This window comes from Amblyomma mixtum, chromosome 4 (assembly GCF_055824585.1).
Source record: "Amblyomma mixtum isolate Tamu chromosome 4, ASM5582458v1, whole genome shotgun sequence".
NCBI lineage: Eukaryota > Metazoa > Arthropoda > Arachnida > Ixodida > Ixodidae > Amblyomma > Amblyomma mixtum.
Window position 1 is genome coordinate 160,389,497 of NC_143015.1, and position 24,682 is coordinate 160,414,178.

Sequence of the window (24,682 nt, forward strand, 5' to 3'; positions counted from 1 at the left end):
CAGGGACATATGTCCCTTATAGTACATAATACGTGTAGAGAGAAAAACAACCTGTGCTGGCTATGTACAGGAAGCACATCTGAAATGCTTTGGTTCAGTACACTATGTGCTCATGCAGTTGTTACCACTGAATGCTGTTTGTACAATACCGGTAAGCCTGAGTCGCTTTGGGACGTTAAACCTGATAAACCAACCCGAATGCTACATTTATGTACAATGGGGGCTGGAATTTCTTGACTGTGTGAAATGTGATCAACACACACATGGAGAAATGGTCATATCAGGACAGTTATGCGAGGGAAGACCGCTGATGGTCCCTCAAGGTAACAGATGGGATTTCCAGAGAAGTTTGACTTAGCACCGCTGCGGTGGCCTAGTCGTTTGAGCATCCGCCTCGCGTGCGAGAGGTGCAGGGTTTGATCCCCCGAGCCGCCAGCTATCCACTAGTGATGCAGTGGGTACAAGCTTTCCCCTGCCTGGTGCTCGGCTTCTTTGGGATGAAATGCTTGGGAAATGGGTCTTTGACCCCACCTTGTGCAATGAAAACTACCTTGTGCCGTAGAAATCCATCACCACCACCACTTAGCAGTTGGTGACAGAGTGAGGCGGGTGGATGAGATTATGAGGTTTGTGGAGCCCCTTACAGCTTAGATGATAAACCACAACTGTTGTGCGATGTCAGTGGATATTAGAGAACCCCCAGTGGCCTAAATTCCAAGCACTGTACTACGGTATCCCTTACAGCCCATGTGTCAATACATTAAACCTTTCATACCACCCGCTCGTATAGCACCTGCTACTTCAGCTGTCCTGTTCCTGCACTAGTGGATATTGGAAATTGCTGAGGTAAGCACATGTCTGTAGTACTGGATTTATAATGTCAGTCATTGTGATGGGGTATCCACCATCCAAAATATGAAATTCTTTGATGCGTCTGATGACACGCTCGATGTGTACGCGAGCGCTGGCAATGCTTCTGGTCTTCGAAACATCACCAGTGTTCATCTGACCTAATGAGGGCCTATTAAATGGCGGCATATGTGCCGTTACCCCGGGAGGCAGAAGGTCAAAAATTTTGAATCCTTTGTCCATCATAATGGCATCACCGGGTTTGAAAATATCTAGCAGTTTGCTTTTTAGAACTAAATCCCTGTCAGAAATTGACCCCCCCCCAAGCATCTGAGACAAAGCAGACATAGCCGTCTGGTGTGGCACCTACAAGCACTTTAACTGTGTTGCCATGCTTATAGGGCGAGAAAGTTTGGCGCTGTGCATCCACTGATGACGGTGTCTGCAACCTGATCTCGGTGCCATCAATAACCATGCGCGTGTCCCGAAAGTTTAAAAATTGTTTCGGAAGATTTTGCTGCACTTCAGCTAGCGATGGCACACGGGTAATGGCACGCAAAGCTTTGTGCATAAACAGCACCCACTTAGAAAAGGTCTTGCTCACGTAAGACTGGGTCATGCCAAAATTACGTGCAAGTTCCTTAACGGGCATCCCTGTTCGAAGCCTTACCAGCACCATGAAAAAATCATCAATGCTACCAAGTGCGCGTGATGGCCCTTTGGATGACTGAGGCATGGCACTGTTCAGAGCAGTGTACAGACCTTTGAACACTTCATATGAAGGCAGCCCTGTATAATATTTACATTCACTAGGCTGCTGAAGTCTACTAGTGGTCAGCAGCCTTTCTTTCACACACTTGTATTGTTGCTCCCAAAATGCAGCCATGCCTTGCGACTTGGCAAGGGCTGCTTTTGTGGCTGCCAGTTCTTTGCGTACATCTGCAGCCTCGATAGCTGCGGGAAGGTGAACCAATGTCACCGAAGCCTCTGGGGAAAAAAGAAAGAAAACAGGCACCGTCTAGCAATGAGAACACACCACAGCTTACAAACCCTTCGTGGAGAGAGATCACATGTCATAAATATCAAAAGTCGTGCAGAGTAAGTGCACAATTGAAGGCTGTACTCTGCTCACATGATGAAGTAAAGTTTTCCTGTGACAAAAAACAAGGCATATTATGAAAGCTGACTGAGGCACAGGCTAGCACTGCTTAATTTTGCCACCTGTGCACATAAATTGTCTAATAATAAAAGCTATTTGTGATAGTTTTAACAAAAACAATGAATCAACCTTACTAGTAACAATGAATGCATTGACATGCATAGGTCGGCAAACTCACTCGGGCTCACATTCAAATCGTGATCCGAGTCCTGTTCAGTCCGGTAGAACACGAGTTTCCTGTGCACTCATAATACTGACTGCACTTTTGGTTGAGATGATGTAGAGCAACTTCACTGTTTGATGGTATATAATTTTTGTGACAGCTGCACCCTAGAACATTACTAAAAGATGAGTGATTAGTCTCCATGCTTGGTCTCGTCAGATATTAGCTGTGGCTTGCTATATAGTGGTTCCTCTAGTTCTCCCTTGCTTGTTTTTTTAATTGGTTGGCGAACACATGCAGCAGCCTTAGATCTTTACATCCCGCGAGCGACTGCAGGCCTCTGAGGAGGGCGTGCCTACTGGCTAGCTGCAGTTGAGAGCTCATCGCATAACTGCGTTTTTAACCCCTTTTTTTGCCATTTTAGGCGCATAACTCAGGCCGTTCGGCGTAAAAACGCCCGAGCTCTCCGATGTGTGGGCTTATAGGAGTATGAGTGAAGGTGAGCCTGGGTGAGCCATTAGTTTAAATGTGCAACTGAGCCCGAATGAGTGAGCACAGATGGAGTCATGAGTCGAAATGAGTTGAGTCCAAGCAGGTCATGAGTTGCAATGAGTGAGCCCAGGTAAGGCATTGCTGCAGTTATGAACAACTTCTCCGCTAAAGACATACGCCGTCCTTATAGTCTACAAAGAGTACACTATCGGATATTAATTACATTACCGGCCCAACTGTTTCTTGCTAGCAGCTGCCGTTGCACAAGCCTTCTTCCAGAATACCTCCATCAGTACAATACAATCTGCACAACCACATCTTGTAACACAGAGCTGAACTAGAGGTCGATCCATCAAATGAAAACATGGTTTTTCATACTTTGCAACAGGATTTTTTTCCAGTAATGAGCCAAAATGGCAGTATGCTGCACAGAACCCGAAAAAAGGCAAGGAAGTTCCATAATGCCACATTTAGGCATTTGTCATGATTTTTAGTCAAATGCCTAAATTTACAGTCCATAGTTATGAGGTGGCCCTAGTCTGCTTTTGTGATCTCATCCAGTGTTAAGTTGGTACCGCTGATGACCAAAAAGTTGAAGTCTTGCACCAGGTCTAACTGTTTCATGGTGTAATATTGAGTTGCAAGTTTACCACTAGAAAAGACAAACAACTCACCTATTTCTGCAGCGGAGCGCATGCCATGTGTGCCTGGAGAGAAAAAAGGAAGAATCATTAGGTGTTGAAAATGATGATCACATGGCACCACTTCATTCGCAGTGTGTCTTACAAGGGTCTGCAGCCCCGGCAGCATGATCTCCTGAAGCAGGTGCTGCCCCGACATTTGCAACGTCCAAGGTTTCTGAAAAGTCCACAGTGCAGACAATGTTAGCTCTAGAATAGAATGCGAACCAGCTGTTTCCACAAAAAGAATAAGTGCACACTAATGTTCGAAACACAGAAGTGTGCACATTAGTTCAAAATATGTGGTTTTGACTATTAGGGGTATTTTGCAGTACTAGTGAATAATGTAAACTACAGAATGTTTCTTAGGCTTTTCAGGTATGAAGTGGTCATGATTACATCACAGTAAAGTGACATTTGTACTAAATTTTTTACCTGGAAGTGGCAAATCAATACCACACTCGTCATCAGAACCTTGGCCGTTCACAAGTGGTGTGCTGTTGGAACCTGTAAAGCAGTGCTCATAATTAATTTGTACAAAACAAATGCAAAACTAGTTTCTTATGTGCCTATAGTATCTAAAGGTTTGGAGACTTATTATAATAAGTTCATATGTAGTAAAATGGCTTGATGTGACAGTGATTTTCAATTTCTGATGAGGTGCATATTATTCAGCAAAAGCTCATTACCTGCTGCGTCGTGCGCGATCATACCCGCCGCTGGTTCGTCTCGTCGAGGAGCGCCTGGCAAATAAGATAGCAGTCAGATTGACGGGAATTTATCCAACTGCAATAAACAGGCTACCGTGCACAGCACCGGCATGCATGTAATAAACGGTTGAGGACAGACGGTGTAAATACCTCTCCTTTCCGCGGCACGCTGGTGCCTGCGCAGGATGCCTTCACGAGCAGGCCGATGCGTGAAGATGGATGGCACGTAGTCTGGGTGGGAAAGTGATCGCACTGGCTTCCCTGAAAATAAGCAGCATTTATGGCTACATGTCCAGAACACGCGAAAAGCAAAAACTAGAATAATGTCAAAAAAGCCTAATACAGCATCGGCGTGGATCGTCAAACGCCGTTTTCTCGGCGCGAAGTGCAACGCTTGAGCGCCGTCATGTACAGGGTGGTCCAAAATATGTGCGATCACGGCTCAGCGTGCCCGCGCTCCGCGGCGCGTCAGTGCTTCTGGTGTGGTCGCAGACGGCGACGCGCAGCAGACGATGACACGAAGCACCGCCTCCGGGCCCTGTGTGCGCCTGCGCCGCGTAGCTTCGATGCTCACCTCGGAGCGCGGCCACGCTGAGCCGTGTTCGCACATATTTTGGACCACCCTGTATGTGCCGAGAAAATATCGTAGCCTAGCCTAACTCAGACGCAGTCTGTGATATTTTAACTGGCTGCGCGGAAATACGAGAAGCGTTAGAAAGCAGCAACCCATTCTGAAGAAGTTTTTACGCACCTGTATAGAAATGATCGCTGCAGATGCGGTCATGTTCTGACGGCTCCCATGGTGAGCCATCGGGGGAAACCCGACGCACAGCGACGACCCATCTTTTCCTGCGCTGCGAGTAGTAGCGCTCCGAAGGAAAGCGAAAAAACCTCACACCTTCCTTCCCGCGACGGTTAGTGCAGCCTACAGCCGCACAAGTGTTGGGCATTGTTCGGCCGGAGACTGAGGAACGCAGTGCTCACACGGATCAACGCAGTGCTATCCGTCCGCGCGTACGCTCTGCCCTCCAAAATGGTGGACGCGGCCTAGGGACTGCTGGGAGCGAGGCTAGTAATCTCGACTGGAAAAAGGCCCATTGGCCCGGTTTGAAATTCGCGCACTGTGACGTCACGACCGTTTCCACCAATTGAAAAGCGTGACATTTTCTGTCGACAACTGCTGCTTACAACGATGAGACATTAAAGGCTTCCGCCTTAAAATGCATTACTCTAGGTTATGTTAGTATGAAACGCAAGGTCAATCAAGCGCGACCACTGGGGGGTACCATTGGTACTCAGATTGTGGACCACCTAGTTGGGGTAGGATGTCCGGAGTGGTATCAAACGATTCAGCGCGTTACGGAGCATAAGATTATTAGTCGAATCAAAACGTAGCACATAATAGGGGTTTGTACCGACGACCTTTGCTTCCCCAAACAGTTACTTCTTGAAACTTCAAACATCTATTATGGTCAAACTAATTGACGTAGGACATTAGAAGTGGCGTCAAATGATTTGTCGCCTTGGGATGTATACGTTGGCAACATACAGAGTAGCTATTCGAATATAACGAAAAATTTGTAGCGGCTATAGCGAAGATGGCTAATGAAGCCATATTTGTTCGATATTGCTAGAACTCAATACTCATGCGGTGCCTCAACGTTTTGGACTCTTTTTAATCAGCTTACATCTCGTTCCATTCAATATTCACAAAAATTATTTGTGTTCACATAAAACACTTAGTTGTAAGGCAAAAGACATACGTTGCAGGCGGCTATCGCAAGTGGACTCATGATAATCGCTTTATCGCGAACTTTTGCACCTTTTGAAGCGAGGCTTGTTTGCACTATTTTTTATAACTTTCTTTCGCTTTTCATTATGTCAAATGACAAACAGCTCGAATAAAAAAAATACATAGCAAACAATGGCCTGCTTAACTTGCAAAGCGGTATGATCTTTATTTTTGTTTTTCATAAATATATCTCCCTAAGAGCTTACTTTCACGTCCTGCTTTCTCAGTCGTTTTGACATAAATGAAAGGTCAAAGCAGCCTCGGCACTTGGGTCAAGATTTTAATTCTTAAAACTGCTGTTGTCTTGACTTAAAGTAGTCAGCAAGACAACGGGTGCAGTATACAGCCTGGGCTTATTTATTAGTGAAAAGATTTTCTTGTTACAAACTGAAAGCATGACATCACAAAGTCTATGTCACGCTAATATAAAAGAAACATCTCCCTTTCACTTCACCGTTGCTTACTGTTCCAGTGCAAAGCAACTTTTTTTTTTATTCATAAAGAGCTTCCTTCTTGGAGATTCATCTGAACAATGCTTTCCTCAGGTTAGAGAAACAGTAAAAGTTTACTGGTTCATTAATGTGAACTAACGTTTTTATTTCCTATTCCCGTATTCGTGTTAATCTCATTCACAGTACTCATTTTTATCTGTATTCGTGTTGCATCTTTGTTGGACTGAAATAACTGAGCGCATCGTATGGTCATTATGCGGATAGACCATTCGCGGAAGTTTCAACGCTTAGTCCATCAAACCTGCCTCATCTATGAATTTTAATAGCGCTAATTTAATAAAACTGCATCACTATTTAATTCACACTTTCTTGCGCTACTTCTACCACGCTCTCGCCCGGCAAACAAAGCTTGCAGAATCATCTAGTGTCTATTTCGTTAAATTCAAGCGCACATGAACACACACAAGTTGCTTAAACTGAAATCACATACCAGCAGTCAAATGGGCTGCACTGATAAGCATTTGCTGATAAGTTAATAAGGGATGTTTTGGCAGGTGCGCGACTACTTCGCTTCATGACTGCCTCTGAGGACTTCTGTTTGTTTTGTTTTGCTCTCACGGTTTCAGTGCTCTCCTGAAACATTCTATATGAGCCTTTCGTAAGGAATTATGGGAATATGAAGTTCATAAGATAAGGAAAATTATATGAAAATACATATCTTGTCTGTACGGAGTATATAAGCATTCCACATAATGTCTGTGCAATTTCTATACAGCGCACATGACTTCAAATGAAGACCATAAGATTCCACACATGCTTCCATATAGTCCATACCTACTCCATAGGTTCCATACTGCCTCCATAAAATTTCTTATGGAGACGGATGGAATTATGGAACTCGTAATAAGGAAACTTTCAGCAGGGTGATTTCTCGTTTTATCCACCCTTCTTTATTTCCTAGCCACGCTCTTGTCTCCTCATAAACACAGGCACAGTCAATTAGATCTTGGCTACCAGTAATTAACAATGCAACAGCTTCACAACATCGTCATTACTTCACCACACAAATAAGCAAGTAACATTTCCACCACTCCATTCCATCTGTGATACAGCCCTGTGCTGTTTCGATCATTCTGACTAGTGGTCGTCTTTCATAGCCTGAGTCGCTTTGGGACGTTAAACCCCATTAACCTAACCGTTCTGAGCAGTGGACGTTTTCGTGTATGGCTATGTTACGTAAGATGCGTGGTCCAAAGAATATCAGCAGCCTTTTGTGCCACCGGGCGCGCAATAATAACACCGAATTCATCGAGCACCCAAATCGTGCTTCGAATTACCACCCAGATAATCAGCTGAATACTTTCAAAAGGCTGCTAAGAGATCAAACATGAGAAACGTACACGGTTTTCCCCGAAGGACCAAATTTCGTTGTAGGCAACAACATTAAATGTCCATTTCGAATAAAGAATAGAACACATACCAGCGAAAAATTGGCGAGGCCCAAGTTGCATGTTCGGCCAAAGTTCAACCACAGTTGCGCACGCGAAGCCATCGTTGCGGTAGCGCAGATGTATTGACAGCAAGGGTGCTGTGTGTGGACTGATTATCATATCCCAGTGGTGCTGAGGAAGAACCTTTTGGCAACCTCAGCTCAATGATAACGGCAGGTTCTTTTATCTAATCAAGCGTCAAAGAACACCGAGATGAGTTCATTGTGATCTCGAGCGTGAACGCAGGCACGATAAAGAAGAAATCGAGAGTTGTGCGCACCGTTTCTCTCGATTGGTCAATTGCTGCATTTTGTTTTGCGGATAAGAAGCATTGAGTGCTCTGAAGCGCTATAGTGGAAGCTTTTAGAATAATATCAACCACCGGGGACCCTCTAACGCACATCCATATCTCTGAACAGGGACCTTTCTGAATTTCACTTTCGTCGAAACGCGGCGGCCGTGGCAGGCACCGAAGCCGTATCTTTGTGCCCAGTAGCCTAAAGCCACAGACCCCCACGCAGGGCACGAAAAGACTGGTCGTTTCATTTTTTAAAGCGATGTTTATTGTCTCAGGGCATAAAAGAGTATGTAATGATGAAGGCCGATGATGCTTAAATAAATGAAAAAATTGGCAGCGGCTTAGCTCGGCTATGCCAGGATATACGTAGCGAAAGCTAAGGCATGCGACACAGCTGGCGAAGTGAGCAGAGGCGAGCGCAACGACGAGGCGAGCGGTGTGACGTCATACCAAACGGCGGCTCCGCGGCGAGGCGCGCGGTGTGAGGTCATGCCAGATGGCGCGGCGAGCGCGCGGCGTCCGCCAGCTGTGGCGGTTGCTAGGCAACGGCTCAAGGTCGGCCTCTGTGCCTCCTTGGAGCACCCCCACAGGGAGATCGCATGTTCGTGGCCAATGTAGCTTTCGCTACAAAATGGTTCGCTGATCTCTACGCTGAAAGAAAACGAGTCAGCCGAGTTTGCACGCGTAAGGACTGCTAAAGGTGAAATGTTTTTTTTTCTCGCTAATCATAAAAAACAGGCAAAAGGTATTGATTACTTGGACGGAGACTGTTCCCGTCGGACATCTAAAGAAGTTTGGGTTTTTACGTTTTTATTGCGAAAGCAATACTACTTGCACTTTCACGCCTTTGCCGTGCCGCGGCGGTGACCACCAAAGCAATACTACGTGCACTTTCACGCCTTTGCCGTGCCGCGACGGTGACCACCATCGTGCCTCGGCGGTGACCATCATTGACCTTCATTTGACCTTGATTGCAATAGATTGGATTAGATTAGATTGGATTGGACTGGATTGGACTGGATTGGACTGGATTGGATTGGTTTGGATTGCATTAGATTAGATTACATTACATTAGATTAGAGTAGATTACATTGGATTGGATTGGATTAGATTGGATAGGAGTGGACTGGATTGGATGGGATTGGATTGGTTGGTTCGGTTTGGATTGGATTGGATTGTATAACCGATGCATCACCACAAGTCTAACCACAAGCACCACCACAAGCTACACTACCAGCTGTACCATGGCGTAGGTACGGATATTGCTTTCGCAATTACCGGGCTTAACCAAGCTAAGCCACAGCGAATTTCTTTACGCGATAGCGTTCATGGCCCTCTTACGCAGAAAATCCGGCGGCGGCGTTGTCGGCGTCGGGTAGGCGTTGTCAGTGAAAAATTACGGGCTTGATTCTGGCAGCTGGTCCTCAGAGAGCAACTTAGGAGGCATTGGGGCCACCTAGGTCACGCGACCTTGCGATGTCGTTCGAACCTGTCCACCGGGGAGTGAGCAAACTGCCAACAGGAGAAGGTGGAAGTTAATTTATTGATTGGTCTTTCGGGAAGAGCAACCGGGTAGCACAAATCCCACCGCTGGGAGCACCTGCCATCGCAGTGCAGTGGCGCATCCCTCAACCGCTGCACCACTGCTCCAGGAGGGGTATGAGGACTCCCAGGGATCTGTAAAGTAGAGAATGACCTTCTGCATATATGGGAATTAACTCATTAGGATATCACGCCATACTCTGAAGGCGGAGCTTAAGTGGCTCCTCTATTTTTGTTTTTTTAATGTTCGGCGGACATTTTTGTTGTTTATTTGAGAACGAATTTTTTTCTTTTTCTCGGGGAATATTAATTCCTATGGATGAATTGCCGTTATTTTTTTAGTGGGGGATTGGCGTGTTATATGTAATCTGAAAGTCATGTGTGGTGAAAAGTCACTCAGACTTTACCTTGTCTTTTTAGGAAGCCTGAACGTGGCATTTACCTGTAATTAGCACACAAATATTTTATAATTACTGGTCAAGCCCTTACAACTGTGCTTGAAGAAGAACATACTATCACCAATAAAATAAAGTACTGCAAAGAAAATGATAGAATTGTTGAACAAAGACGCAAACGGAAGTTGATTTTTAAAAGATAAGTTTACTATGGGGAGGAACTGCAGCTCCACAAGCTACGGACCAACATTTTGGATAACTCGCGAAGTCTACACGAAAGAGTGTTGGTCAAATGTTGAGGACAATCTTCCAAGTTGGAGCAGACTTATAATGGAGTAATTACTGATTGGCAGCCCCCCAAGCGTAGCCATACGGCTGGAAAGGAAAGCTTTCCTTTGTGCGGCTAGCTTAGATTGATGGCATTGAGTAATTACTCCATTATTTCTATGCGCAATAGATTCGGAGTCATTAGACTCTCAATGCAAATTCTGCAGGCAGAAGGCGAACCAATACCATATGGTACGGGCCTGCCAACAAAATCAGGCCACCGGTATTAATAACCAGCCAAAGCATGAGGGATGGGAACCCGCTTTGACCAGCTCGGACGAAACGATTCAAAAAGAGCTCATTGAACTAGCCCAAAAAGCAGCGTACGCCAGTGGGGTTTCGAACTCAGCACTCCAACTTCCGATACAACCTGGTAAAAAGTTTCAATAAAATATTTTCTCTAACACACAGTTTGCTCACAATCCGGTAAGCCGGTTGTAGTAACGCCACAAGATCACGCGGCCTGCCTACGTAGGTCGCTTATCTCGGGATATTCACTAACGCCACCGACGACAATGACGAAGACGCCAGGTTTTCTCCTGAAAGGGACCTTTAACGCTACGTTGTGGACAATACGTGAGAGGAAGGAGAGGCCTAAGATATCCCATTGTTACTCATTTTAACGCAAGAGCATTAAAGGGAAACTTCATAGGTTTTAGAAATCAGCGAGCTTAAGAGGGTCGAATGTGTAAAACTTGCAGGTAAAGCATCCGAAGTCTTTTTGGGTTAGCACTTGAAATAGTGAAGTAATCACCGATTAAAACCAGGATGCCCTTCACGCTTCTCCGCAGCGCACAACGCCAAGTGGGGGGCGCATGATGACGTCATCGAAGGTATCGGTACATTTCAAATTCAAATTCAAATTCACTTCCAACTCACTTCAAATTCAAATTTCCAACGCACAAACGCCTGCTTTGTAGGAAAAAAACCAACACCACCGAAGATAAACCCTACCGAGAGTTGTTTGGCAGCGTCTAACGAGTCATGGCAGGGTGTGGCTGACGACAGCGCTAATTTGAAATCATACTTTCCGTGACGGCACGCTGAATTTGTCTGCACTCGTCCTGTGCACTGAGGAGAAGCGTAAAATTCAATCGTCGATTACATCACTATTTTTAATGGTAGTGTAAAAGCACTTGACATGTGTTGTGTCCCCATATTGCTTTTGTGTGTGTGCGCCCCCGCGTCCTCCTCCTAACGACCACTCGATCCTCCTCCTAACGACCACTCAATCCTCCTCCTAACGACACTTGCCCCTCGTCGCACGCTGTCACCAGATGCCCCCCCACGGTGCACCCCCGCACCCTCCTCCTGTTCTGGGAAGCCACTCCCTCCCGTGGACGCTTCTCAGCTCCCTCCTTTCTTCGGGCGGCCAGTTCGGCTGCTGCCTCGGTCGACGCTGGTCGCACCCTCTTCAGCTTTAAATAAACGAAGTCTTAAAGTACCGTGTGCGTCTTTCGCTGCATTCAACACAGCGACCGGACACGACAGTGACGACGAGAAAGTGGATTCGACCCGCGCTACGCAACGCTATTGACAAGCCATGGCTACGCGAGGGTTTCCCAATCAGATACCAGAGTTCAACGGCTCATCGTGGTCATCGTGGGTTGGACGCCTTCAGTTCTACTTTGAAGCTAACAACATCACAGACCCAGCCTTGAAGAGGGCCAACCTGCTGACGCTGTGCGGGGAGCAGACCTACGATACTGTCTGCGCCCTTATTCAGCCAAGCACACCAGCGGCAGTGTCTTACGACGACATCGTAAAAGCGCTGCAAAAGCACTACGACCCAAGGCCATCCGAGGTCTACAGCCGGGCTCGCTTCCAACGACGAGATCAACTGGAAGGAGAAACTGTGAGCGCCTACGTAGCCGCGCTCAAGAAGCTCGCTGCCGACTGCAATTTTGGAACGCTGTCGACAACAGCTACCGGGCAGGAGGGAGACGCAGCTTCTTCTGCTAACACCACCATGCTTCCCTTGGACGTGATGTTACGCGACAGATTTGTGTGCGGACTGAGTGACGAGTCACTGCAGCAGCGCCTGTTCGCTGAGAAGGACCTCACATTCAGCCAAGCTTACGACATCGCCGTTCGAGCGGAGAGCGCCGGTCGCCAGCAGAGAGGGATTCGCCGGAACACCGAGCCGGTACACCAGACAAGCAACCAGGTGCGCAAGCCTTCTGTTGTTGTAAAATCGGTCAAAAAGGCACAACGCTGCTGGCGGTGTGACGACCAACACAACCCCCAGGGATGTCGATTCCAGTCAGCCACGTGTAATTTTTGCCACAAGCGAGGGCATATCGAAAGAGCATGCATTACGAAACGGAGACTTGCCAAGATAAACTCACCTTCCCAGCCTAATCACAGCGTCAACGCCTCAGAGAATACGCCGCTATCTGATCTCCATGGAGCAACATCAGCAACACCATCTGTGTTGTACGACCTGAACACCATGAATCTCGGCACGCGACCGAAGATTTTTACAGAAGTAAGCGTACATCACCAGCTGATTAAGTTCGAGGTGGACTCCGGCGCAGCCTGTACTCTGATCAGTGAGGACACGTTCCGAACTTCATGGCCATCTGACGCACCCGACCTGCAACAAGACGACACGCACCTGCGAACGTGGTCAGGACAGAATCTGCCACTATTGGGCTCTGCCAACGTGCAGGTTAACTACAACGGCCAGACCCATACGCTACCTCTGCTTGTTGTGAAGGGCACAGGATCAAGCCTTCTAGGGAGAAACTGGTTTTCTCCACTAGGCGTGATGATATGCGGCATACACCAGACGCCGAGCCAGAACATGGTTGAGCAACTGCAGGAGAAATACAAAAGAGTATTCTCGGAAGAGATTCCAGGAAACGAAGGGCCCCCGGTCACACTGGAGTTGTTGGACAACGCGCAACCCAAATTTCTGAAGGCCAGGCCGGTGCCGTTTGCTCTCCGAGCTTCAGTTGAAAAAGAGTTGGACAAACTGGAGCAGCAAGGTGTCATCGAGCCGACGCAGCATTCAGAATGGGCCACACCACTTGTCGTAGTTCGCAAGAAGAACGGAACCATACGCCTCTGCGGAGACTACCGGAGCACCGTCAATCTTGCGACTAAAGCGTCCTCTTACCCGCTACCGACACCTGAAGAAGTATTCAGTGTACTACGTGGCGCAAGAGTCTTCAGCACATTGGACCTCACCCAGGCGTATCAGCAGCTGAAGGTGAGCGAGTCAACTGCTGAATTATTGGCAATTAACACACTGAAAGGCTTGTACAAAGTCAAGCGACTGCCTTTTGGCGTAGCTGCAGCCCCGGCCATATTTCAAAAATTCATGGAGACAGTGCTTCAGGGCATCCCAGGAGTTTGTGTCTACCTTGACGATGTCATCATCAGTGGCACTTCCACTGAAGAGCATGCAGTGCGCCTAGAGCTCGTTCTCGAAAGGCTAGCAAACGCTAATTTGTGCATAAGCAAATCGAAGTGCTGTTTTGCGGTGCCAGAGGTGCAATTTCTGGGACACCGAATTGATGCGGAAGGCATTCACCCTACCGAGGACAAAGTGCGAGCGATCACAGAAGCACGAGCTCCAACAAACAAGCAGGAGCTACAGGCTTTTCTCGGACTCTTGACGTTCTACGACCGGTTCTTGGAACAAAGAGCTACCGTGGCCAACGACTTATACCAACTCCTTCGGAAAGATGTGACATGGACATGGTCGCCACGCCATCAGCAGTCATTCGATGCCCTGAAAGACCTGATTCGAAGATGTACAGTCCTCCGCCACTACGACGAAAGGAAGCCTCTGCTTTTGGCTTGCGACGCATCACCGTACGGAGTCGGCGCGGTTCTATCGCAAACTGACGAGCAAGGAAGGGAAGCTCCCATCGCCTTCGCCTCACGTACGTTGTCGCAAGCAGAACGCAACTACGCGCAACTTGACAAAGAAGGGCTAGCCATCGTCTACGCGGCGACACATTTTCACCAGTACATTGCCGGCCGGAAGGTGACCTTTATAACCGATCACCGACCGCTATTGGGCATTCTGGGACCACAAAGGCCTATGCCACCAACTTTGTCTCCGCGAATGACACGTTGGTGCATCAAACTCTCAGCGTACGACTACGCTCTGGTCTACCGCAATGGGAGTAAACATCAAAACGCCGATGCGCTAAGCCGTCTGCCACTAGACGCAACTGTTGACGAACCATTTCCACCAGGAGACGTTCTGATGTTCGAAGCACTGCCAGAACCTCCGCTTACAGCAGGCACAGTTGCAGCATCTACGCAGAAGTGCGCAGCTCTCCGGCTAGTTTACACAGCTGTTCAACAAGGCAACGTGCATAAACTCAAAGGGGACAACTTCGACGCTTACCGCAGGCGAGCTACAGAGTTGAGCACCCATCGCGGCTGCATCATATTTGGGTCCCGAGTTGTGATGCCGAGAGAACTACGCGCACAAGCTATGTCTCTCATCCACGCCGGACATCGGGGCATCGTTGCAATGAAAAAGTGTGCCAGAAGCTACATGTGGTGGCCTGGCATTGACAACGACATCGAAACAGTGGTGCGAGAATGCAAGCCTTGCCAGAGCAGCCGGAGCGCCCCGCCGAAAGCTCCTGTCCCAGAATGGGAAAAGCCAGACACACCATGGCACACACTGCACATTGATTTTGCAGGACCAATTGAGGGCTGCACTTTCCTTGTGGTCGTAGATGCCTACACAAAGTGGCTTGAGATAAGGCAAATGGGACAGACGACTTCGGCAGCAGTCATTGACAACCTCCGATCACTATTTGCAACGTTCGGCCTGCCGCGCAAGGTAGTGTCGGACAACGGAACACCGTTTGTGTCTGCGGAGATCCTCAAGTTTTATCGCGACAACGGGATCTCATCAGTTACATCGGCCCCCTACCACCCAGCGACAAACGGACAAGCCGAGCGCTACGTAGCCGAGCTAAAACGCGCCCTTGAAAGAGATCAGACAGGCTCGCTGCAGCGCCGCCTTGCGCGCTTTCTCTTCAAGCAGCACACGACGGTTCAGAGCACAACAGGCGAGACCCCCTCGAAAATGATGTTCGAGCGTGAAATGCGAACCCAGCTCACAGCCATCCTCCCCGAGCCAAAGGCAGAGACGTTCCGGGAAGAAAAAGCAATTCCGCGCTGCGGCACGCTTAATGAGGGGCAGCGCGTCCTCGCCCGACAGTTTCTGAAAAAGCCACGCTGGGAGGAAGCTACAATTGTCAGACGCATAGGCCTGCGCTCTTGGCTCGTCAACATACATGGCACAGTAGCACGCCGACATCTCAACCAGCTGCGTAGATTTACGACGCCGTCTGAGAGCTGTCCGCCAGCGGAGAGAACACGTGCACGATCTTCCCACATAGCCTGGCACCTCTTCCCGGAACAAGAGACTTCGCCCAGGACAGACCTGGGAGACGCAGCGAACAACAGCCAGCCTACAAGTGTTTCTCCCCCGAGCGCACAAAGCCAGCGCGCCTCCACGCGTGAGCGCCGACCCCCTGCACGATACCAGGCAACTTTCTAAGGGGGAAGGAAGTGTTGTGTCCCCATATTGCTTTTGTGTGTGTGCGCCCCCGCGTCCTCCTCCTAACGACCACTCGATCCTCCTCCTAACGACCACTCAATCCTCCTCCTAACGACACTTGCCCCTCGTCGCACGCTGTCACCAGATGCCCCCCCACGGTGCACCCCCGCACCCTCCTCCTGTTCTGGGAAGCCACTCCCTCCCGTGGACGCTTCTCAGCTCCCTCCTTTCTTCGGGCGGCCAGTTCGGCTGCTGCCTCGGTCGACGCTGGTCGCACCCTCTTCAGCTTTAAATAAACGAAGTCTTAAAGTACCGTGTGCGTCTTTCGCTGCATTCAACACAGCGACCGGACACGACAACATGTTTTACCAACAGCCTATATAGATTTGAATCCTTGAATATCGCGAAATTCTCAAGAAAGTGTTGCAGTTGCCCTTTGAGGACCCCATGTTGCAGAAAAGCCGGTATCGTCGTCGGCAGCGTTGGCCGTGAGAAAAAATCCCGGAATCATTTATAAAAAAACAGGGGGGCCGCTTTGTTCACCTCAAGTGCGGTGAGGCGAAGAAAGCCTTAAGCGCGGTGTTGCTGCTTGTGTCACTGATGCGTGGTTAAGATGTTAGGCTTCGCCTCTAAGAGTGGAACGCGACAGCGTCTTGCAACGCTGCCAGGGTGGTGGTGGTGGTGATGAAAAGCATTTATTTAGTATTTTACAGAGAGGTGCTCGGGGAGAGGCCCCTAATGGGTCTCACCCCTTACAATACTAGGCGGAGTCCCTCATTCCGGGATCCCGTTGGTCGAGACCGGTACACAAGTCCGCCGAACCGGGGCCTGTTGGGCCGATAGTTCCTGGCAGCTGAGCAGGGCCGCCTCCCAGTCCTCTCGGGTAGGGGAAGGTGTGATGGGGGGGAGAGAAGGATTTTTCTGCATGCCCAAACCACGTGGAAGGTGTCGGCCACCTCCCCACAGAATGAGCAGCGGCCGTCAAAAGAAGGATTAAAGTGCTTGAGAACCGCCGGGCACAGAAGGGTGTTTGTAAAGAGCCTGAGGAGAATTCGTTCGCCAGCTTTACCCAGTCCTTTCGTAGGAACTGGGTATCGCCGGTGTTCGGCACGATAGTGCTCAGTATAATGTCTTTAAAAGAAAGGAGAGGGCTGTGATCTGGGTTAAGCTCCTCCCAAGGAACGCCTGGTCCCCGGTGAGTGAGTGCGCGGGCTGCCTCATGGGCGGCTTCGTTACCTGGCATGCCTTGGTGGCCGGGAACCCATATGATTTAGCGATGAGTTGGATCGCCGTCGCGAGTACTGCGGTGTAAAATTTGGTGAGCGAGTGGAGTGATCCAACCGAACTCAAAGCTACGACAGGCTCCGCGAGAGTCTGTGAGGATGAATTTAGAGTCGGGATGGGAGGCTGCGAGGGCGATCGCCACCTCCTCCGCATGCGTTGAGTTGGGCGCTCTGAACGAGAGGCCGTCCACCTGTTTTCCCTCGTGTATGACTGCAGCCGTGTACCATTCCCCCCTGGAGGTGGTGGTGGTGAAAACATTTATTACGAATGAACAGGAGGTATGTTTGGATCAGCCCGTAAGGGACCGATCCTTACAAACACTAGGTGGAGGTCCCTAGTATGGGACCCCAGTGGCGGTTGCCGCCGCCCGGGTGCGCCCGACTAAGGCTTGTTGGGCCTGTAAGTCATGGCAGCCGAGCAGGGTCGCCTCCCAGTCCTCCCGGGTTGGGTTGGGGATGGGGGGAATAGCGGGGTTGGAGGGGCAGGCCCACACCATGTGGTAGGTGTCAGAAGACACTGCACTACAGTGTGGGCAGCTGCCGCTAAAGGAGGGGTCAAAATGTTTTAGCGCTGCCGGGCACAGCAATGTATTGGTGAGAAGGCGGAGAAGGAGCCGCTCATCCGCCTTCTTCAGGCCTGTACATGGGCTAGGGTAAAGGCGATGACAATTTTTGATAATATGTTGTAACATCTTTGCATGTATAGACCGGATTAAAATCCTTCGTAACTAGTCGAATTCTCTATTCGACTCCTTATCTCCACCTACGGAAACAAGAGGAGGACGCCCTTGAGGTCATCCTTCGCAAAATTGTTAAACGTGCCCTTGACCTCCCCATCACTACTTCAAACAGCCGGCTTATGGCTCTTGGGGTGGTGAATACTTTCCGGGAGCTCCGGGAGGCGCACCTTACAAACCAGTACACGCGCTTGTCGCTAACGGAGTCGGATCGCCGCCCTCTTGCTCGACTCCATATCCAACACACCCCTCCAATGGAAGACAGGTTTCGCATCCCGGAACTGTGGAGACGTGCCCTCCACGTGCGGCCTCTTCCAGCAAACATGTCACATGAAGACCATAATGGTCGGCGCCTGGCACGAGCGGAAGCGCTAGCCCGATATTATGGCAACAAAACAGGTGTATACTACGTGGACGCCTCCGGCCCTCACCACGGGGGATGGTACACGGCCGCGGTAGTTCACAACAGCAACACAGTTAATGGCCTAACTTTTAGAGCCCGCAGTGCAACACAAGCAGAAGAGGTCGCGATTGCTCTCGCGGCCTCACATTCCAATTCAAAATTCATAATCACCGACTCGCGAGGTGCCTGTCGGAACGTCGAACAAGGCTGCACTCCCTTCCTAGCCTATCGAATATACCAAAATTGCATACGGGATACGGACCCCGCACACCGTTACCTCATATGGGCCCCTGCTCATCAGGGGTTGGCAGGAAACGAGGCAGCAGACGCAGCCGCCCGCGCGCTCTCTCACCGGGCTATTTTCTCCTCCCCATCCGATCAGGAACCCCTGGAGCGGTAGGGGCCTGCAATGTCGACGTAGAAGACGTGTTTCTTTGACCCATAGTGGCGGTGCAGGGCATCCGCCCGCGCCTGGCGCCGGCCATTATGGTCCTCCTTGTTCATCTTAGTCGGAAGGGGTCGAACGTAGAGGGCGCTTCTCCACAGTTCTGGCACTCGAACCCGTTCCATGGTATGGTGATCATGTCTGATATGTAACCGGTCCAAGAGACGGCGACCGGACACGGTCTGGGCGAGACGCGTGTATTGGTTAACGAGATGCGCCTCGGAGTCCACAGAACGCCATCGCCCGTTCGGCTCTACGCCTTGCTCGACGGTAAATTGCTTTTTGAGGAAAGGAAATGGCGTAGTATCTGTCTCACATATCTCGGCGGACATCTGAACTGCGTCGTAAGGGAAGGGAGCAAGGTAGGAGTGAAAGAAAGAGAGAATGCGATGCCGTAATGTTGTTGTTGTTGTTGTGACTGAGAGAAGGATGAAAAGGAAATTGCACGGGCCTGCTACTGGCTCGAGCAAGGCCACCACCGCTGCCACGAGCAGATAGAGGAGAGTTAAAAGATCAGAGGAAGGAGAGAGAGGAAAGGAAAGACGCGCGTCGCAGCAACAACTGCGTCCGCCGGAGCGGACGCTGCTCAAAAAACAGATAAGCGGCCGAAGCCGCGCTCGCCGAAGCGAGAACAGATAGGTCTAGTGAATAATTTCGACCACCTGTGGATCTTTAACGTGCACTGACATCGCACAGCACACGGCTGCCTCTTGCGTTTCGCCCCCATCGAAACGCGGCCGCCGTTACCTGAACCTCGCCGTAAGGGAAAGGAGGAAGATGGGAGTGAACGAAGGCGCCGTATTAGCTACACGCGCCTTTGTTCATTCCAAACCATCGAGCTGGCATGGCGGAGTGGTTAGCGTGCTCGTCTCGTGCTCCGGAGACCCTGGTTCGATTTCCCAACTCGAGCAATTTCCTACTAGGTTTTATTAAGGCGGAAGCCTTTAATGCGTCATCGTTGTAAGCAGGGTTTGTCGACAGAAATGTCACGCTTTTCAATTGGTTGAAAGGGTCGTGACGTCATAGTGCGCGAATTTCAAACGGGGTCAATTGTACTTTGACTATTAACCATGCAACCAATTAAAGGGATCGTATAGTGATGCTCCAACTAAGTGCGACTGAGTTTAGTTCATTGAACCGAGAAGGAATTCGGTTGAGTTCGGGAATCGAACCCCGGTCTCCGGAGTGCAAGACGAGCATGCTAACCACTGCGCCATGCCAGCTCGATGGTTTGGAATGAACAAAGGCGCGTCTAGTGAATACGGTGTCTTCGTTCACTCCCATCTTCCTCCCTTCCTTTAAGGCGAGGTTCAGGTGTCCACCGAGATATGCGAGACAGATACATTTCCTTTCCTCACAAACTAATTTACCGACAAGCAAGACGTAGAGCCGAACGGGCGATGGCGTTCTGTGGACTCCCTGGCAGTGTTGCAAGAGGATATCGCGTTCCACACTCAGAGGCGAAGCTTAACATCGTAACCACACATCGTTGACACTAGCAGCAACACCGCGCTTTAGGTCAATAAAGCGCCCCCCTGAATTTTTTACTTATGTGGTCTGACTAGAAAGGTTAATCAGGCTACTTGGTCCTTATACTATTGTTCTAATGGCATCCATCATGTCCTGTCACCCACCTGTCAAGTGATGGAACTCTCTAGAATGTTCGACAGAATGTCTATGAAACGTCTAGAAACGGCTAACTATTAATGATGGTTAATGATAGTTAAGCATGATGCACATTTCATGATACTAGTTACTGTATGATTAGTGATAGTTAACGTGACCTGAGCTAGTGTACTGATTCATTAGTGTTAAGGTACAGGCGCTGTGCACAGTCCTACATCCCGCTTTTTAATTACTACCAATTACTAATTAGTCATTAAGTACAATGACATATTCATGAAATCCCTTTATATCATGTTCCGGTCGATTCGCTATTGATTGCCATGTACCCATATGAGGCATGCATCCGAAACGCGGACACATTTGCTAACACGTCTTGGTCACGACAGCATGATGCACTAGGCTTCCGCCTTAAAATTCCTTCGGGACGTAGCTTGCATTAGTCTACAAGGTTTTAACTGATCTACTGCACTGACAACCAAGACTAAAGAGCAGTTTATTTCACCGTCGAGCAAAAGCAGAAACTCGACTTACTGCTACCTCAACCACTTCTTTCACACAGTCGCGCCCATGCGCCTTGCTGTAAAGCACGCGTGAGTGCCCCGGCCATGTTTTCATTTCTACTTCCGCTGCTCATCTGCATCCGTGCGAGCGAAAGCTAGCACTCCACGGTCGCATGTGATGCCTCACAACCCACATATCTCTTACTCTGGGGTTAAGGTTAAAAACAACAACAAATGACATTACGGTCACCGCATGTCAACGGGATATTCAGCGACAGCGGTTAATGCGATATGTTGTGGTTGAGAATATGAGTGCTACGCTACCTCTTATCTGCGTAGTTCTATGGCGCACTTTTCAGTATCCCACACACAGTCGTTTACGCACTAGCGTATACAACTCATTCGGTTGAAAAGCCGTCGGCGTCGTAGTTGCAGTTGGTGGTGGTGGTGGCGGTGAAAACATTTATTTAGAAGGGACAGGAGGTATGTTTGGTGGTGGTGAAAATATTTTAATGAAATGGTTTAGGAGGTTGTAGCCGTGGTTGGAGCTCTCAGTCCGGAACCCCATTGGCGTAGGCTGCTGTCCGGGCTCTTTCGATGAGTTGCTTTTGACTCTTTTCGTCCGAGCTGGACAGAGCTGCCTCCCACCCCTCCTGCGTTGGCTGGTTATTAACAGTGATCGCCTGATTTCGTTGGCAGGCCCATACCATATGGTACAGGTCCGCCTTCTCCCCGCAGAATTTGCATTGTGAGTCAAATGACTCCGGGTCTATGGCATGTAGTCTTCGTGGGTTGTTGTAAGTGTTGGTCTGTAGCTTTCGGAGGTGTTGTTCCTCCCCTTTATCTAGTGTCTTAGCCGGCGGAGGGTAGACCCGACGGGATAATCTTAAGTGCTGAAGTATGTCATTGTAAGTTAGTAGTGGGGTAGGAGGTTCCACGGCATCCGCACTGGGTGCCCGGGGGAGAAATGCTCGGGCTGAGGCATGTGCACTCTCGTTCCCTGGGATGCCCTGGTGACCTGGTACCCATATTAAGTGTTTGTGTGTGGGTTGGTAGCCACGGATGTAGCTATCTTGCAGGATTTTAGCTGCTATCGGTGCGACCCTGCCCCTGAGGTAATTGCGATACGCTGTCTGTTTGAGAGAGAGAGAAAGGAATTTTAATGAGGGAAAGGTGGAGAGGTCGGCCGGTGGTAACATGGCCCTGGCCTGCTACTCCACACAGGGGAAAGGGAAGAGGAGGAAAAGGAAAGTGCGAATGAAGGCTGATGATGGCATAATACAATGAGTTTCTCGGGTGATGTCTACACATACACACACCACACACACCACACTGGCTGGCACTCGCATCGCGGTGAGTAGACGCACATAAAACTCATAAAACTGGTGTCAGCAATACAAACACCGACACATGTCATTAACCATATGTGAATCTGTGAGAATGTATATTGAGCTAGTGTGTGTTGCAGCTAGAGCAATCGCCACTTCTTCCGCAGCCAGTATGTCCTGGCTAGCCAGTACTAGTCCGTTGACTGTTGTATTTTGGTGCACTACCGCGACGGCCGTCATTCCCTGCTCGGGACCCGCAGCATCGACATAGAACACGCCCTCGCGCCCGCCGTAGTGTATTTTCATGGCTTCGGCTCGTGCTTGTCGTCTTGACTGGTGAAAATCAGGGTGCATATTCCTGGGTAGTGGAGCTGCCTTGAGTTGTCCTCTCCATGAGGCTGGGATGTCGGTTTTGGTGTCTAGCTGTCGGGGGCAATTGATGTTTAAATCACTCAGGACTTGTCGGCCAGTTCGAGTTGTGGACAGCCGTACCACCTGCGCCGTAAGGTGTGCCTCTATCAGCTCATCGATCGTGTTGTGCACACCCAGTCGCAAGAGCCGGTCCGTGGATGTCGCAAGAGGGAGTCCCAGGGCCTTCTTGTAGGCAGTTCTGATTATGATGTCGAGGTTTTTGATGTCACGCTTCTTAAGGCGGAGGTAGGGCGCTACGTAGACGACGCGGCTTACAACGAAAGCCTGCACCAGTCGCAGAGTATCGTCTTCTCGCATCCCCGATTTGCGCGTCGTTATCCTGGCGATCATCCTGGCGACTTGCTCGCTCACGAGCCGTAGTTTCTGGAGGGCAAGAATGTTGTTGCCGTTGTTATTTATGTACAGACCCAGTATCTTCACGGTCTGAACTTCCTTGATGGGTGAGTTGTCTACGCGGATATTGATGGTGTCTTGATTCTTGCGTTGACGGAAGACTATCAGTTCGGATTTTTCGGGTGAGCACGATAGTCCACACGCCCGGGCATAATTTTGAACTGTTGTCGCCGCGGTTTGTAGTTGTCCTTCAATCATTCCCATACTTCCCGTAGTTGTCCAGATGGTTATATCATCAGCGTACAGGGCGTGGCGTATGCCCTGTACCTGATTGAGAAGAGGTGGGAGATTTAGGAGTGCAATGTTGAAGAGAAGTGGGGATAGTACTGCCCCTTGCGGAGTGCCTCTCGTGCCCATCTTCACTTGCGTTGTGTGTTTTGAGCCGGTGCTGATGTTGACGGTTCTGTCCGTAAGGAAATCGCAGATGTACGAGTAGGCTCGCTGTCCGCAGTTCATGCTGTGGAGGTTGTTGAGGATTGTGGAGTGTTTGACATTGTCAAACGCTCCCTTGAGGTCAAGTGTTAGAAGCGCTCGGTTACTGTTTGTGCGTGCGGGATCAATGACTTCACGTTTGATTTGCAGAAGCACATCATGGGTGGACAAGTGTGCCCGGAATCCAAACATCGTGTGTGGCAGTAGCTCATTGTCCTCAAGATAATTCGAGAGACGGGTGTGGACTGCCTTTTCCATGAGTTTGCCTGCGCACGACGTGAGGGATATGGGGCGCAGGTTTTCGATGCTGATTTTCTTGCCGGGTTTGGGAATAAAGTGTACATTGGCTGTTTTCCATGCTTGTGGAATGGTGCCGGCACGCCAACATTCGTTTATGTAATCTGTGAGTTGCTGCAGAGCCTCCGTGCCGAGGTTGGCCAGAAGTCCGACAGTAATTTTGTCTTGTCCCGGGGCTGTGCCTCGGCGCATATCTGCTAGTGCTGCAATGATTTCCTCTGAAGTGAAATCTCTGTCTAGGTCTTCGTTCGGTTCCCCACGGTACTCCTTATTGTAGGGTTGTGGGTCTCGCGCGGTGCAGATATAGCGACGCGTCAGTTCATCCACGAGTTCTTGATCTGTGCCTTGAAAGCTGTGTAGGGCTCGATGCAAATTTCTGTGTTGTTCACTCTTCGCTTTCGGAGGGTCAATTAGGCATCGCAGAAGGTTCCATGTAGCCTTGGTGTCTAGGCGGCATTTGAGGGATTCGCACTTCGTTAGCCAATTGGTGCGAGCGAGGTCCCATGCGTATTGGTCTGCTTGAATAGTAACCTTGGCTATTCGAAGTCTTAGTTTCCGATTGTGTCTTTGTTTTTTCCACCGTTTTATAAGAATACGTCTTGCTTCCCAAAGGTGTAGGAGGTGGTTGTCAACAGCTGGGTGGTCCTCCGTGGTGGCAAGAGACTTTGTGAGCTTTTCTTTAAGGTCGGGAATGGAAGCCGCCCAATCTTCGTAGCTGGTTATTTGTTCGGATGTGGTTAGTTTGGTGTCCTTTCTGAATGTCTCCCAGTCTGTAATTCTGGCTTGCCCTCGTGGTTTGCTGTGCTTGTTGCTTTCGAAGATGGTCTGCAGCACGTAGTGATCGCTGCCTAGGGTCTCTCCTGTATTGAGCCACTCATAGTTGCGGGCATTGCGGACGAGCGTGAGGTCGGGAGAAGT

At 49.5% G+C, this 24,682-nt stretch overlaps 1 protein-coding gene and 1 pseudogene across 2 annotated transcripts in view; both read right to left on the reverse strand.

Annotated features, from left to right (window-relative positions):
* LOC149349010 (solute carrier family 60 member 2-like) overlaps positions 1 to 7,884 on the reverse strand; it is a 28,432-nt pseudogene extending 20,548 nt beyond the window's left edge. The window contains exon 1 of the transcript XR_016282539.1: positions 7,778 to 7,884. The product of XR_016282539.1 is annotated as a solute carrier family 60 member 2-like (transcript). The remainder of the gene's footprint in view (positions 1 to 7,777) is intronic.
* On the reverse strand, positions 1,037 to 3,837 carry LOC149349011 (uncharacterized). Its single transcript, XM_089541108.1, has 4 exons — positions 3,779 to 3,837; positions 3,450 to 3,521; positions 3,338 to 3,370; positions 1,037 to 1,836 (listed from the first exon to the last, which is right to left on the reverse strand). Exons 3-4 carry the CDS (start codon positions 3,357 to 3,359, stop codon positions 1,154 to 1,156), a joined length of 705 nt encoding a protein of 234 aa, XP_089397234.1. The 5' UTR covers positions 3,360 to 3,370; positions 3,450 to 3,521; positions 3,779 to 3,837; the 3' UTR covers positions 1,037 to 1,153.
* Positions 7,885 to 24,682: the final 16,798 nt, after the last annotated feature.

Bases quoted from the DNA above. Each gene is read 5' to 3' on its own strand.
- LOC149349011 (XM_089541108.1), bottom strand. From the start codon at position 3,359: ATGCGCTCCGCTGCAGAAATAG. The intron at 1,837-3,337 runs GTGAGTTGTTTG...TTTTTTCCCCAG, and splicing joins GCGCTCCGCTGCAGAAATAG to AGGCTTCGGTGACATTGGTT.